We start from the raw sequence: 14,704 nt of genomic DNA, 5'->3' as shown, positions 1-14,704 counted from the left end.
CAGAGTTCAGCAGCCAGAATGCTAACTGGAATGGGTTGTAGGGATCATATCACTTCAGTCTTGTTCCACCTACCCTGGCTCCCAATCAGCTTCTGGGCTTGATTATGGGGTTGGTAAGGAACTATAAAATTCTATGCAGCTTGGCACCAATACACCTTAAGCACTGCTTACTCTCCCCATGTGAACCTATCCAACCGCTACAGTCATCTTCAAGGTCCCTTTTTTGTGTGTTCTGGCTGTCTGAGGCTTAAATGGTTGGTAGTGGTAGTAGTATAAAAACCTACTCTTCTTCTAAATAGGTGTCAACCTGAGAAAATGCCTTCTCTGTCATGGCACCAAAATTATGGAATTCCCTTCCCTGATAGATTTGTCTGTTCCCCTTGATTGTTATCTTCACCAGCAGGTGAAGACTTACCTGTTTCATTGGGTGTTTCCTCACTGACCTTCCTTCCTGTTTGCACTTTGTTTAATTGTTTATGCATTTGGCTTAATCATTGGTTTTAATTTGTGTGTGCGTGTGTGTGTTTTTTAAAGCTTGTCTTAATAGTTTTGATTGCTTGCAGACTTGGGGAACCTACATTGGCTGGAACGGTGGCATAACAATGTTTTAAATAAATAAATATGAGCTTGGATATCCTATCCTAATCCAGGTTTATTCCTGGCATAGTTCCTGCCATAGTGCAAGATGAGATACCAGCAGGGTCTCTTGAGGAGAAAGCATGAAGGCACTGAAGTCAGCATTTAAGGCAAAACAGGATTTCAGTGATTATCTGCAAGCTGAATCCAAGTTTTGCAAGCAATTCATGGTTATCTAAACCATGAATCTGAACCAATCCACAGACTGTGGAGCATTTCAGATCCTAAAACCACTGTATAAGTGGTGGATACCCCTGATGGGCAGCAGGAAAAGAGGAAGACCCCGCAAGAGATGGATTGACTCAATAAAGGAAGCCACGGCCTTCAATTTGCAGGATCTGAGCAGGGCTGTCAAAGATAGGACATTTTGGAGGACTTTCATTCATAGGGTCGCCATGAGTCAGAAGCAACTTGACGGCACTTAACACACACACACCCCTGATGGGTTGGGTGTTTAAAAGCCTGCTGGATTAATTTGGGCTATTTCTTGCACTGCATGTAACTAGATTCTGAAGCAGCAAGGCTGAGGTCTGGTAACTGGACCTGTCTTGTATAAAATGACAGTTGCAGTGAGTGAATGTGCCATGTTTATTATTAGTATTGTATTAAGTTTTTATTGTAGATGACTCAAATAATGGAAGTAAACCAGAATATAAAAACAATGCATAATAATGTAATAATAATAATAACTGATAACTTTTCATGACTGCTGTGCAGTGGAAGTTACAAAAATGAAGGCAGGTGGGCTGAGGCTGCTGCTGCATCTTGTCAACAATACTATATGTGCTTTCTGCCTGCATAGGAAGGGGGATAAAGTTCAAGAGGCCCATGGATCTGAGCAAAGCACCAGGGTTTGGTCTGCCCCGGCAGTGCACCCATCTTCCTTTCTTAGGGTTGCCAATCTCCAGGTGGTGGCTGGAGATCTCCCGCTATTACACCTGATCTCCAGGTGACAGAGATCAGTTCACCTGGAGAAAAGGGCCACTTTGGCAACTGGACTCTATGGCATTGAAGTCCCTCCCCTCTCCAAACCCCACCCTCCTCAGGCTCCATCCCCCAAATCCCCAGGTATTTCCCATCCCGGAGCTGGCAACCCTATCCTTTCTGCTCTCCAAGAGCATGGAATGCACACAGTGCCTGTGCACTGAAGAGCAGAGAAGGGAGAAAAGAGGAAGAAGAGAAAAGAAGAGCATGAAGTTAATGGAGGGGAGGGGCCAAGAGAAAATAATTCTTTGTGTGCTTGAGGTAGTGCTCTGTGGCCCAGCCGGCTTAGGCTGTAGTTGACATTCTAGTACGCCCTTGATAACACTGTTACCTGTACTGCCCTATTTTTGACCCCTTGGTTTTCTTTTGAGCTTCGCTTACCTGATTTTGTTCCTCTTGGTGGCTTTCTCTTCACAGTGTGCGGGTGTGACTTGGCTCAAGGCGGCTTTTTCATTAAGAATGGGGAATACCTCTGTACTGTGGATTACCAGCGGATGTACGGGACCCGGTGCAATGGCTGTGGGGAGTTTGTGGAAGGAGAAGTCGTGACTGCCCTTGGGAAGACTTATCATCCCAACTGCTTTGCCTGCACCGTGTGCAAGTAAGTGAACATCCTGGCTAAGAAGAAGAAGAGTTGGTTTTTATATGCAAATTTTCTCTACCTTTTAAGGAGTATCAAACCATCTTACAATCGCCTCCCCTTCCTCTCCCCTCAACAGACACCTTGTGAGGTAGGTGAGGCTGAGAGAGCTCTAAGAGAACTGTGACTAGCCCAAGGTCACCCAGCTGGCTTCATGTGTAGGAGTGGGGAAACCAACCTGGGTCACCAGGTTAGAGTCTGCCATTCATGTGGAGTAGTGGGGAATCAAACCCAGTTCTCTAGATTAGAGTCCACCGCTCTTAACCACAACGCCATGCTGGCTCTCTAAGCAACTGAAAGGACCCTAAACAGCAAAACAGGGTTTATTTTTAAAAGCACATTAAGATACTACGTACATGACAAAACTTTAAATGAATGAAAACATTAGTGCTGATCAAGGTTCTAATGTGTGGTTAAGGAAGCTACCAAATGTTTTTAACCCTGAAGAGAAAAAAAATCCCTAAAAAATATTCATATTGAACCTGGTCACAAAAGGCGGATAGATACTCCTCCTTGCCCTAGTATTGCGATATGGAGTTGTCTCCAGATGACGGATACCACTGTGACTTATGAGGGGACTAGAAATGACCCAGTCCATAGTGTATGTTCACGTTGTTTGCTGATGGAAAGTTATCTCATGAGCATATTAACTCCTGCAAAACAGGAGGGAAGTCTGTTGTTCCAAAATGCCAAATAGTGCTCAGTGGTCATTTTTTACACGTTTCATCAAGAATCTGTGAAGTTTTTTCCTGGTGTGGTAATGTAGCTTCATAAAGAAGCCATGAGTGTGATATGGATGGGGGGACTCTTTGCCCCACAACATTTCCCCAGTAGAAACTTCATCTCCATACCAGCTGCTTTAAGCCCTGGTGCAGAAAAAAAGACAGGCACAGTAAAAAAAAAAAAGCCTTTCTTTCCCCCTATTGGAACTGTTGGGTTGTTGGGTGGGGGAGGGAAGAAAGTTTCTGTTGAAAGAAGACATAGATAAACCTCCTTCCCCAGTGACACAGGCCTGATCTGTATTGGGAGCCCCCATTGGCTGCTTTTTGAAGCTAAATTACTTGCCATAACAAGCACTAAGGTGGCCACTGATCCAAAATGAAAATCTTCATGTACTCTTGTCCTTAAAAGGACTTTCCTTTCTGGGATATCTTCTCTGAAGCCAAGCTATCAGTCAGTCTCGTTTAGTGTTGGCTTTTTTCCCAATCAAGGTGCTTTTAGTCCTCCAGATGTCTGGCCTTGCTGGTGCTACATTCTGAGCATTTTTGGCCTGTGTTCCAGCAAGGTATCGATTTGCAAAAGTGCGGCAGCTGAAGGAAGATGGGAAAGAGACAGAGAGAATGAAACCGCAGGGATAACCTTGAATTAAAATCCTTTTGTTCTTCTGCTCTGCAGACGTCCTTTCCCTCCAGGGGACCGGGTTACCTTTAATGGAAGAGACTGTCTCTGTCAGATGTGTGCTCAGCCAATGTCATCCAGTCCAAAAGAACTCTCAAATTCCAGCAGTAAGTACTGCATAATCTTTAAATTCCTAAATAAAGTGAAATCTTGAATTGTTTGCTTTTCTTTTATGCAGTTTGTTCATTCTAGCCTTACCAGGGCTGATTTCTTGTTGGGCATTCTGAAAATCTGTGGCTTTTTTTTTACAATTAAAATCCTCTTTCCCCCAAAAAAAAGGCTTTTAAAAATTGTTTATAGGAAAAATATTTTATGCTTTTGCCTTTTTGATCTCCTCCTGTGCAGTTTTTTTACATTGAAAGGGTGAATTCTTCTTATCAGAATCTTTGTTTAGAACATACAGATGCTATCAAACCTACTTTGGGCCTATTGAAAATAGCAAGCAGTTCTACACTTCCAATTAAAATAACATCATATAAAACTAAAAATTAATCTGCACTATTCAATTAATTATCTGATTTAAAAAAAGAATTATCTGAAGTATGAAAAGCAGTAATGTAATATCAGATCTGGTGTGTCTTATTCTGACGGAAAGCACACAATTAAAAAAAAAACATGATCAGCTATAACCGTTGCTTTTTTTGTAAAGTCTCTTTTCTCTGAGCATTTGTAATGTGGGACATTATATGTGTATTTTTATAGTATTTACCTGTATCTCTTGAGATTTTGATAACCTCTAACTAGTATTGATAGCAAAAGAGTAATAAAACCATAGAGGAGATGCAGTTTGCACCTTAGATATCATTTGAAACACAAACAGTCCATCCATCGCAAGGATACAGCTACCTTTCATTTTATTTAATCTCTCAAAGCTTTTTAAGTTTTGGAATAGAGAAGGAGAATCATATCCTTCCACCCGATGACAGTGCAAGGTATTTTCAAGGGCTGAATTAAATTCCATATTTTTATAGTTGGCAGAAATCACACAATTGTATTTATGTACACCAAACAGGAACATTTATTCACTGAAGTCCAAATTTTCTTAGAGTCCCACTCTGAATTTTGAAACATAAATTTAACTGTTTCCAAAGTACAAAGAGACTGTATGCTTGAAATATTTAAATGTATCTTTTTTTTCCAGAGAGCTGAAATAAGGTCAGATTTTTTAAAGGCAAAAAACTGTCAGCTAAGAAAAGGAAAACATAGAATTTTGTGGCTTTTGGAAACTGTTGGCAAATTTCCTAATGATTGTTGTGCTAGCAGGTGTGGGGTCAAAATAAACAGGCAGAGCTGTAGTTCAAAGATGTATTTTCAGAACATTTGGAGATGCACTTCAGTAATATCTATGTGGGAGAAAGTGCATAGAGGTAAAACATCTGATTCTGGTTTTAGTAATCTTTTATCAGTGTTACTGCAGATGTATAAGATAATTGGAAAGTGAGAGTTTCCCTGAGCAAAGCTTGACAAATTTATTCAAGCAAGTGAATAAAATTCAGTTAACAAATGCCAGGAAACTGGTAATTGGCAAAAGCTTTTTCTTCTATGATGGATCTCCTGGACTTCCTCTCTGTGATTCATTTGACTTCCCTGTTCTGACAGGTGAATTTTAATTAGTGTGAAATACTCCAGATCTGTTGCTTCCTTCTGAAGCGGCAAAGCACGGTTGTCATCAATCTTCTCCTGCTTTGAAGTTCTGTCTAGTAATTCTGTTCTGTTCAAAAGTAAATCTCTTTTATGGGGTGTCGGTTACTTAGTTAAACACTATTAAGTAGATCATCAAGAAAACTTATTTAAGGCAAGTGGGGACAGAAAGGTTGCTTTAGTTGTAGATGAAATGGGGATCTAGCTTCGGCCCAGAAGCTTTCTCGTATAGGTTAGTATTTTGTTCTATTAAAAGCACAGTTGCATCTCTATACGATTCCAAAGGAAATATATATACTCATTTCAAATGTAGGGACTTATTAAGTTAAATCTCTCAGTAATCATGATGCTGTTGTCACTGCAGACATTCTTAGTATAATCAGAAGGGGAACGTCTTCTGTCAGTTGTCATCTACTTATATCTGGTTCTGCAGATAAATATTACTATCTTTTATCTTTTTATACGATTAATGTATTGTGCATATGCCTTTGGGAGGAAGCCCTACTCCCAGACATCCACCCTGCCTCTTTTTACCTCCTCCACCCCACTTTCCTGAATTTTCATACCAAACAACAGGGATCAGTCTTTGTTCATGATGCAGTCAGTTTTACTACTTAATGCAGTCCCTTTACATCTACCCTGATGAGGTGAAAAAGGAAAAACAAAAAACAAACAAACCTGTGCTTGTGAAAACAGGCAGTCTGAAGTTAACTGTCTGCAAACTGTGTGAAAGGTTACACTGGATTATACGCCCTCCTAAAGTAATTTGGCACCTTCACATTTACCAAAAGATTTCAGAACAGTTTAGGGTCTTTCAGAGGAAAATAATAGCTGGGAAATGGTTATCCATCTTCTGGTACTGGGATTGGTGGTGGTTGCCATTGTTGTCATGCATCCATGTTTACAAACTACATCAATAGTCTAGAGCAGAGTTTGCCAAACGTTTGGAGTCATGGAGCACTTTTCAGGGGAGAAATTTGTCACGGAGCACTAATTTTCACCTAGCACCTCTATACTAAACCGAATGACAGCAGTATTTTTCTTTCCCATCTGTTCATGGAGCACTAGATGTTAGCATCAAGTGCTCCTTGGAACACAGTTTGGGAACCTCTGCTCTAGAGTGTCATTCTACTAGACAGTGTACAAATGCAGAACAGAAATGTGGTTCTGGCAGACTATATAATCTTCCAGTAGTATCAATAAAAACTTTTTAACTAAAATGTTTCCCTTCTGCAGTTGTGTTTTGTAGCAATGAGAACAAATTTGCTGTGAGAAATATTTGCTGTGAATGTAAACCAAGTCTTTGCTTTGAAATAAACACCATGGAGCTCTTCCAGAAGTTTGTGTGAACACGAAGTGTGGGACTATAAGGCGGCAAGCCTAAAAACACTTTCACAAGAGTAAGCCCCAATTAATTAAATGAGACTTGCTTCCCAGTAGACCTGTTTAGGATTGCTCCCTAAATGACCCACTTGCATTCCAGAAAACTAAATAACCTAAATCCAGATAGGAATATTTGCACTTGCTGCATATTTTTGGGAGGTAGTCACTTTTCCAACACCACATTTCAGAGGAATCTACTGTCTTCCTGTCGGCTTTTTTCATTGTTGAGCTTTCACATCATACAGACATGTAAATAGGTGTGACATACTGAAAAACAAATGTGTGCAACTGTAGTCTTCTGTGGCTATGGAGACTGAATTATCAGTAGTCCCACTTCACCCACCATTTGTATGTCACTCATGAAAAATATGGTATCTCAAACTATGAGCATAATAATACCCATCTATATGTATTCTAAAAGTTCAACACTTATTCAAAAATATGACATGAATGAACGCATGTAATGTGGTCATGTATTTCCACCTTGATAATTCCATGCTTCTACCTGAGCAACTGAAATGACTGTCGCATTAAGAGTTGAAGGGTTTGGTTGCTGTTGTAGGATCAAGCTTTTACCCAATTCCTTGAGAATTCTTTCAGTGGTCACATAGTATGAATATCTAGCACTTGGTTGGTGGTACTGGTACCTGTGGAATTAGTGCCTCAGGTCCTGTATAGCTCATCAGCTCCATCATCTTTGCAAGTGTATTTAAAATTTCATAATGAGGTGAAGAGAACTATATCAGTATTCACATTTGCAAAAGCCACTGACTCTTCTTTGAAATACTGTTGAAGTATATGTATGCCAGCGTGGTGTAGCGGTTAAGAGTGGTGGTTTGGAGTGGTGGAGTCTGATCTGGAGAACTGGGTTTGATTCCCCACTCCTCCACATGAGCGGCGGAGGCTAATCTGGTGAACTGGATTTGTTTTCCCGCTCCTACACACGAAGCCAGTTGGGTGACCTTGGGCTAATCACACTCTCTCAGCCCCACCTATCTCACAGGGTGTCTGTTTTGGGGAGGGGAAGGGAAGGTGACTGTAAGCCGGTTTGAGTCTCCCTTAAGTAGTAGAGAAAGTCGGCATATAAAAACCAACTCTTCTTCTTCCAATACAAGTGACATACCTTTTGTAAAACACTTCTTTTCCCCTTAGCTGTGAAAACACTTTGTTGATGTGAATGCTACATTGTTTCTGCCCACAACCCGAGGACTCTGCCTTTGTGTCTTTTTAAAGAAGGCGCAATCATTGGTGATCAATCCATGGTTTGGATAATCTTGGTAACTGTCCCAGTCTGCTCAGATTGAAATGGAAACCTAGCTTTGTAAAAACATAAAAGCAAAGCCCAGTTTGGAGTTCCAAGGCAGAGTTCCAAAACATTACTCTTACCTGGCAACCATCTGTGACTGGAAAGATGTCCCTTCTTTTCCCTGAAACAAGGAGCGTAAATCTCTTAAAGCAGCTTTCTTGTCCTTTAGAAAATGCATACTGGTGCTTTTATCAGGTTAAGTCTGCACAGATATTGCTTCTATTGAACACAATAGAAATGCCAGTTTATCTCCTGTGTACTATCCCTAGAGGTTCTCTTATGAGCACACTGATTATCCACCTAGTCACGTGGCTTGAATCAAGGCTCTAGTTATTTCGCTTCTAGACCACTACCTCAGCTTCTTTGAACATCTTTCTGCTCACGTTTCCTCAAACAAGTTTGAGAACAAATTCTGGAAGGTTCCTCTTGGATACTGGTGGAATGGATCAAAATATCAATACATGTTACAAGGTTGTCCACTGAGAAAGTCTCCTCTTTCCCCATCTCCATCTATAGTACCTATGCAGTATTTTTACTTGCTTAACAGAGAGATTAAATCTACCTATAGAATGTATTAGGTAGGGTTTGCTAACTTGTTGGTTTTATTTTAAGCAGCTAGGTTTTGAGAGCTCCATATATGCGTAATGCTGTGGTTTTAACAACTGTACTATTTGCCTAAGAACAAGGCAGTGTATCAGAATTACCAGTAGGCATTAGGCCCAGTTCTGCCACAGTTCTGTTCACAATTTCTGTTTTCTTCAGTTTTGAGATATGGCATTGCAGTCTTCTGAATTGTTTATGTTATATGTATTTTGAAACAGTTGTATCAGTTTAAGCAATCTCTCCTGGGAACTGCTAAATCCCCAGTTGCAGTACTTCAGGTTGAGATTTTAATTTTGCCAGCAATGATGACACACCCAGGTTCTCTTTCATTCTCTTTTTATCTTCCAGCCACACACAGCTTCTTTCTCTGCTCTCACACCACACCCTAACAAAAAAGTTCCTTCAAGCACAGTTGTTGGCACTGTTCATATTTTCCCTGTCAATATTGTTGCATTGCTTCCATGTTGACTACTTCCTGCAAATTGTATTATCAAATATCTGCCCAAGGAAAACAGCTTGCCTGTGTTATATTCTAGAAATAAAGGATTTGGGTCAGGATAAGGAGACCCTTTCATGAAGGCATGCTTTGTCAAAGAATGATTGAAATAACTGATATATAGCCCACAGTGCACATTTTAGTATCATGCCCTGACCTTAATAGCCCAGGCTAGCCTGATCTTGTCAGATCTCAGAAGCTAAATAGGGTCCACCCTGTCAAGTATTTGGGTGGGAGACCTCCAAGGAATACCAGGGTCATGACACGAAGGAAGGCAATGGCAAACCACCTCTGAATATTTTTTGCCTTGAAAATCCCACCAAGGGTCACTATAAGTCAAATGTGAATTGACAGCATAAAAAGAATTGTCATATCACATCTCACTTCCAGTTTCTGAATTTATGTATGCTTCCCTGTTTGGGAAGAAAGGTTGACAGTGCCAAATACAGGATCAGTCTCTAACAAATCATGCATGGACAGAATGATAGGGAAATTTAGCTAGATAATACATGCTTGAAACCTTTCAGTGGTTAAGTGTCCCTGAGAGACATAATCAGATCACTGGTTGGGTATGTCTCATTGCTGCTAGTAGAGACCAGATATCCTTGGATTGTTCTCTAAGCCCAACAGTGAAATATTACCCTGAGACATTTTTAAACAAAATTTACTCAGAAGTATGAAATTCAACAAGTGATGTTCTATATTAATTGCTACCTGCCTAGTACTTTAGCTTCCCTGCCATCCCTTTATCTGAGCAAAGAAAATAGAAAACATAGATATTTTCAATAAAAAGATAATATCTAGTGGCTGGTGCTTTGGATCCTTCGGATTTTCTGGGGCATTAGCACTGCTAAATCTTGATCCAACAAAAGGTATACATTTGCACTTTAGCATGGAGTGAAGCAAAACTAAAGAATTGTTGATAAATTGGACCAGATTCAGTTGCATTTCAACAGGGTTTTTCTTTAAGTTGCATTTTATAATGTCATATAGGCTCAGCTTATACATCACATCAGACCGTGGTTTGTTCTAAGTAGTTTAAATACAAACCATGGCTTGAGCTTCTCACATAACTACAAATCTTGATTTGTTATTATGTAATTGATTCTGCGGGTGGTAGATGTTGAGGCTCATGCTAAGTTTGGTTTGTCAGTTCAGACCTCATGCCCAACCATAGTTAGCACAAAGTACCCGTGGCTTCCAAATTTACTAGAGATGGGTGAACTCTTTCACCTTGATTTGGAATGGGTTTCATTTTTCCCCCATTCTTCTTCAGAGAATTCTCAGGATACTGTATTTCATATCTTCGGTACACTTACTATGCTCTGATGAAAATGGGATGGAAGTAAGTTTGGAATATAGCTTGCAGATTAATGAATTTACAAGTTCAGTACTCTTAGTGTTCAAACTGTGTACTTGTGAATTCATGACAGTCAATCTGGAAGTATCCAATCACAGATGATTATTGTGTGATAAAAAGAAATATGTGCAATATTGTTTAGTATAATCATATAGTATATATTCTTATGGTTTTTGTTGACTGTTTAGTAAAATATCCATTTTCACTTGTCCCTTTTAGATGTGTATGTATATTTCTAGGAGTGCAGAAGGAATTTTCACTATGCCAAACTTTGCAGTATATAATCTAAAACCACTCAGCAAATTGACAGCTGTGTCTGTTGTTGCTGATACTATGGGGATATAATAATGGAAATTAAAAAAAAATTCTCTTACATGCTGCAGCCCTTCACATTCTTTCCTCAGGGAAAAAAAAATCCAAATATTGTGTTCCTCATTAAAATTCTACATAGAGAATGTGTTTGTGACTTGATTTCAGCTGGTTTTAGTCTGTATGGTTAGTTTCAGCGCAGAGTGAAAGAACAGAGTTGAAATGAAGCATCTGTGCATGGTACATATTATGAATAAAGTCTAGAAAACTAGTAATGATATTGATGGTACGAGGCATGACATTTGCTTATGGGGAATGTCAGTTTTGATATATCAAAATAGATTTTTAAATGTAAAAAATCAGATTATTGCAGGCAAAACTGCTACCGGTCAGTTAGATCCCCAAGCAATAATGAAACAGCTCCCCATTTTGTGACTTGGCCCTCAACTCCTTTTTGGAATGATATGAGAATGATATCTCTAGTCTCAAGTACCATTGTTTAGTGTTTGTGCACCTTCTCATGCTAAAATACTGGGTACAATATAGAAGAAAACAGTCAAGGGAATTCAGATTAGTTGCACAAAGAAAGTTATCTTTTTTTAAAAAAATCTCTCTTGGATATGTTCCCTGCAGCACTGTCAAACTGATATGTTGAAATGCGCTCAGGAGGTGTTCACATTTTCCATGCAGTTCCCTAAATGTGTTGCTTCATGAAAGCCAGAAAACAGTCTGTGGTTATCAAGTCACGCTGTGAAAAGATACTCAGCGATACTCACAGATAAATACTCTGAGGAAGTTCTAAACTGTTTTTGCAGGTTGAGCATAGTTCTGAGATAGAATTTTGTTAGAAGTGCTCTTTGGAAATAGCGATAATATAGATAATGATTAGGTTATATAAATACTGGATTTGTTAAGTATATTGTATAACACTGAAATAATCTTATAAGAGGTAATAGATGTAAGAAGAAATCTATTTCCCGAAGGAATAAAATCTGTGTGATTGTAAATGTATGTATGTGTTGTTTTTTTCTTGTTAAAAATTAATAAAATATCTTGGGGGGAAAAGAAGTGCTCTTTGGGCAGACCCTCACAAGCATTTTTACAGTGACAGGGATGGATCCTATGAATGAAAAGACTTCAGAGAACTGGTCTCTTCCCCTTCCCCTTTCCTCCTGCAGCACCCCCCCCCCACTCTGCTGACAAGCTGGTCCCGAAGGTCAAGGACCCTTTTGGGATAGATAGGATGCAGCTGTGGAAAATGCAGCTTGGGGAAATTGGTAGGGAATCATTCCCTCTCCTTTTGCACAAGGCCTTTCACAAATTAACTGGAGTATCCTGCATGACTGTATTATACCACTTCTGTTAAGGGCTGAGGATTCACGTCAACATGTTGTTACGTTTGAAAGACCCACATTTAGGCATCTTAAACCAATTAAAATGCTTTTTTACTTTGGACATAAAGCAAAACCTTGCCTCTGATCATTTCTGTAGTAGAAGATGATGCCTGTTCCCATAGAGACGTTAGGTCCCGTATTGTACATCATGTGCCGCTTTTGATGGAAAGGTTCTTCTGTAGCTGCTGGCAAGGACGTGTTTTGCTCTTAGCAAAATAAGAAAAAAGAAAACTTTGAAGCATTTTTTAAACCATTTATTCACTATTGCTACGTTTCAGACATGCTTTGCATTATTATCACCACATCTAGTGGCAGAACAAGGTATCTAAGATCTAGACATGAGTACAGGCCGTAATTCTAGATCTGAAACACTGAAGGACATTTGTGATCCTCATTCTCAAAATGAAATACATATAAATGGTATGCTTGGAATTGTAATTATAGATTCTTCACATTGTAGCAAGAACAGGACAAGTCCATGGATAGCTAGACGTCTCCAGGTGTCCACAAGTGAATTAGCACTCAGAAAAACTCATCTTAAACAATTTTGAAAAAATGGGCAAATATATTTAACAGCTTGGACTTCTGTCCCTTTAGCACTATGCCTTGTCTCCACTTGGTGAGATGAAACAATCAGAATCATTCTTACCTGCTTAACCCTCTGGCATATTTGCTCCATCCCTGATGATGTGAAGTAGGACCTTATGTGTGTAGGCCCCTTGTTCAAAAATGTCTATGAGGAGGCTGAAGCTGCTGCCCAGTCCCTTATTCTCATTTCTTAATTCCTTATTTGCAAATCCAACAACAAATATTGGGGATAATTTTAAAGCTCTGCACAAGTGCTACACCCCAAAATAAGGTTTGGACCACCACGTATCATATACTCCCACATTCAGGAGGAGGGTTGCTAACCTCCAGGTACTTATAAACAAAATAAACCTATGCTGCAAAAAGTCAAACCAAAACAAAAAGAACAGCACGTACCGTATATACTCGGGTATAAGCCGACCCGAGTATAAGCCGACCCCCCAAATTTGAGGCCAGAAAAGGGAATTTCTTATTGACCTGCGTATAAGCCGAGGGTCAATAAGAAATTCCCTTTACCGGTAATGCTGCGCTGTAAAATGCCGGCCGCCATTTTAGAGCGCAGAGCCCCTGCCCCAGGTCGCCCTCCCGCCGCCTCCCAGGCCCTCCCGCCCCACCCCACCCCACCCCCAGTGCCATCCAAGGGGGGAGGGGGAAGAGCCCCTGAACCCCCTACTTACCGGGAGACGCGGCGAATCGGCGGCGTGGCCTTCCTGGGCCGGCAGGAGGCCTTTCCAGGCCCCTGCCGGCCGGAGGAAGGCGCGTGGGTGGCAGCGGCGCAGCCGGCAGGGACCTCCTGCCGGCCCAGGAAGGTCCCTGCCGGCAGAAGAAAGGCGCCCGGGCGCCTGGGCGGTGGCGGAGCGGCCAGCAGGGACCTCCTGCCGGCCCCTCCAGGCCCCTGCCGGCAGGAGAAAGGCTCCCGGGCGAGGCGGCGATGGCAGCGGTAAGTTCCTCCCTCCTCCCTCCTCCCCCCTCCCCTCTCCTACCGTATTGACCCGTGTATAAGCCGAGTTCGGCTTTTTCAGCCCTTTTTTTGGGCTGAAAAACTCGGCTTATACACGAGTATATACGGTAGCTCACAATTCTTATAATGAAACACTATAAAATTTTACTATAGTGAACTAAAGACTTGTAGTGTAATCATTACATACAAAAGACTCACAAAGTGCTGTACAACAACCACACAAAACCCCTACTGTGTCTCAATATATACAAGAATGAAAGAATCCAAATCGTAGCCTCCAAGAGCCAATCTTGCGCTAGTAGGCAAATTCCTTTTACTGGTAGCTGAAAGTGCATCCGACAACACCCAAAGCGTAGGTTATCAGCGTAACTAGCGTGAGTAACGAATCTATTCATTACAACCCATCAAAAGTACATCTTACTACTCAATTGGCGTAAGTGATTTGCGCAAATGACGCATCTTCAATTTTATGCCGCTGGATTCAGTGTCTAGCATGCGTGTGTTGTGTGTGTTAAGTGCCATCAAGTCGATTCCAACTCATGACGACCCTATGAATGAAAGTCCTCCAAAATGTCCTAACTTTGACAGCCTTGCTCAGATCTTGCAAATTGAAGGCTGTGGCTTCCTTTATTGAGCCAATCCATCTCTTGTGGGGTCTTCCTCTTTTCCTGTTGCCCTCAACTTTTCCTAGCATGACTGTCTTTTCCAGTGACTCTTGTCGTCTCATGACGTGACCAAAATACGACAGCCTCAGTTTAGTCATTTAAGCTTCTCGGGTCAGTTCAGGCTTGATTTGATCTATAAGCCACTGATTTGTTTTTTTGGCAGTCCACGGAATCCGTAACACTCGCCTCCAACCCCACGTTTCAAAGGAATCTATTTTCTTCCTATCTGCTTTCTTCACTGTCCAGTTTTCACACCCATACATAGTAATAGGGAATACGATGGCATGAATTAATCTAGTCTTGGTGATCAGTGACACATCCGTACACTTCAAAATCTTTT

At 40.8% G+C, this 14,704-nt stretch overlaps 1 protein-coding gene across 11 annotated transcripts in view; it reads left to right on the top strand.

The window, feature by feature from the left end:
- Window positions 1-14,704, top strand: part of ABLIM1 (actin binding LIM protein 1) — a 194,750-nt gene that overhangs the window by 75,820 nt on the left and 104,226 nt on the right. For all 11 annotated transcript variants that reach the window (XM_056849486.1, XM_056849485.1, XM_056849481.1 and 8 more), the window contains exons 3-4: window positions 2,038-2,221; window positions 3,656-3,765. In XM_056849486.1, the coding sequence (XP_056705464.1) occupies window positions 2,038-2,221; window positions 3,656-3,765 (294 nt within the window). The remainder of the gene's footprint in view (window positions 1-2,037; window positions 2,222-3,655; window positions 3,766-14,704) is intronic.

The sequence above is a fragment of the Euleptes europaea genome, chromosome 5 (assembly GCF_029931775.1).
Source record: "Euleptes europaea isolate rEulEur1 chromosome 5, rEulEur1.hap1, whole genome shotgun sequence".
Lineage (NCBI taxonomy): Eukaryota > Metazoa > Chordata > Lepidosauria > Squamata > Sphaerodactylidae > Euleptes > Euleptes europaea.
Note: the sequence above shows the minus strand (reverse complement) of the source record. Positions and strands in the feature narration are given on the sequence as shown.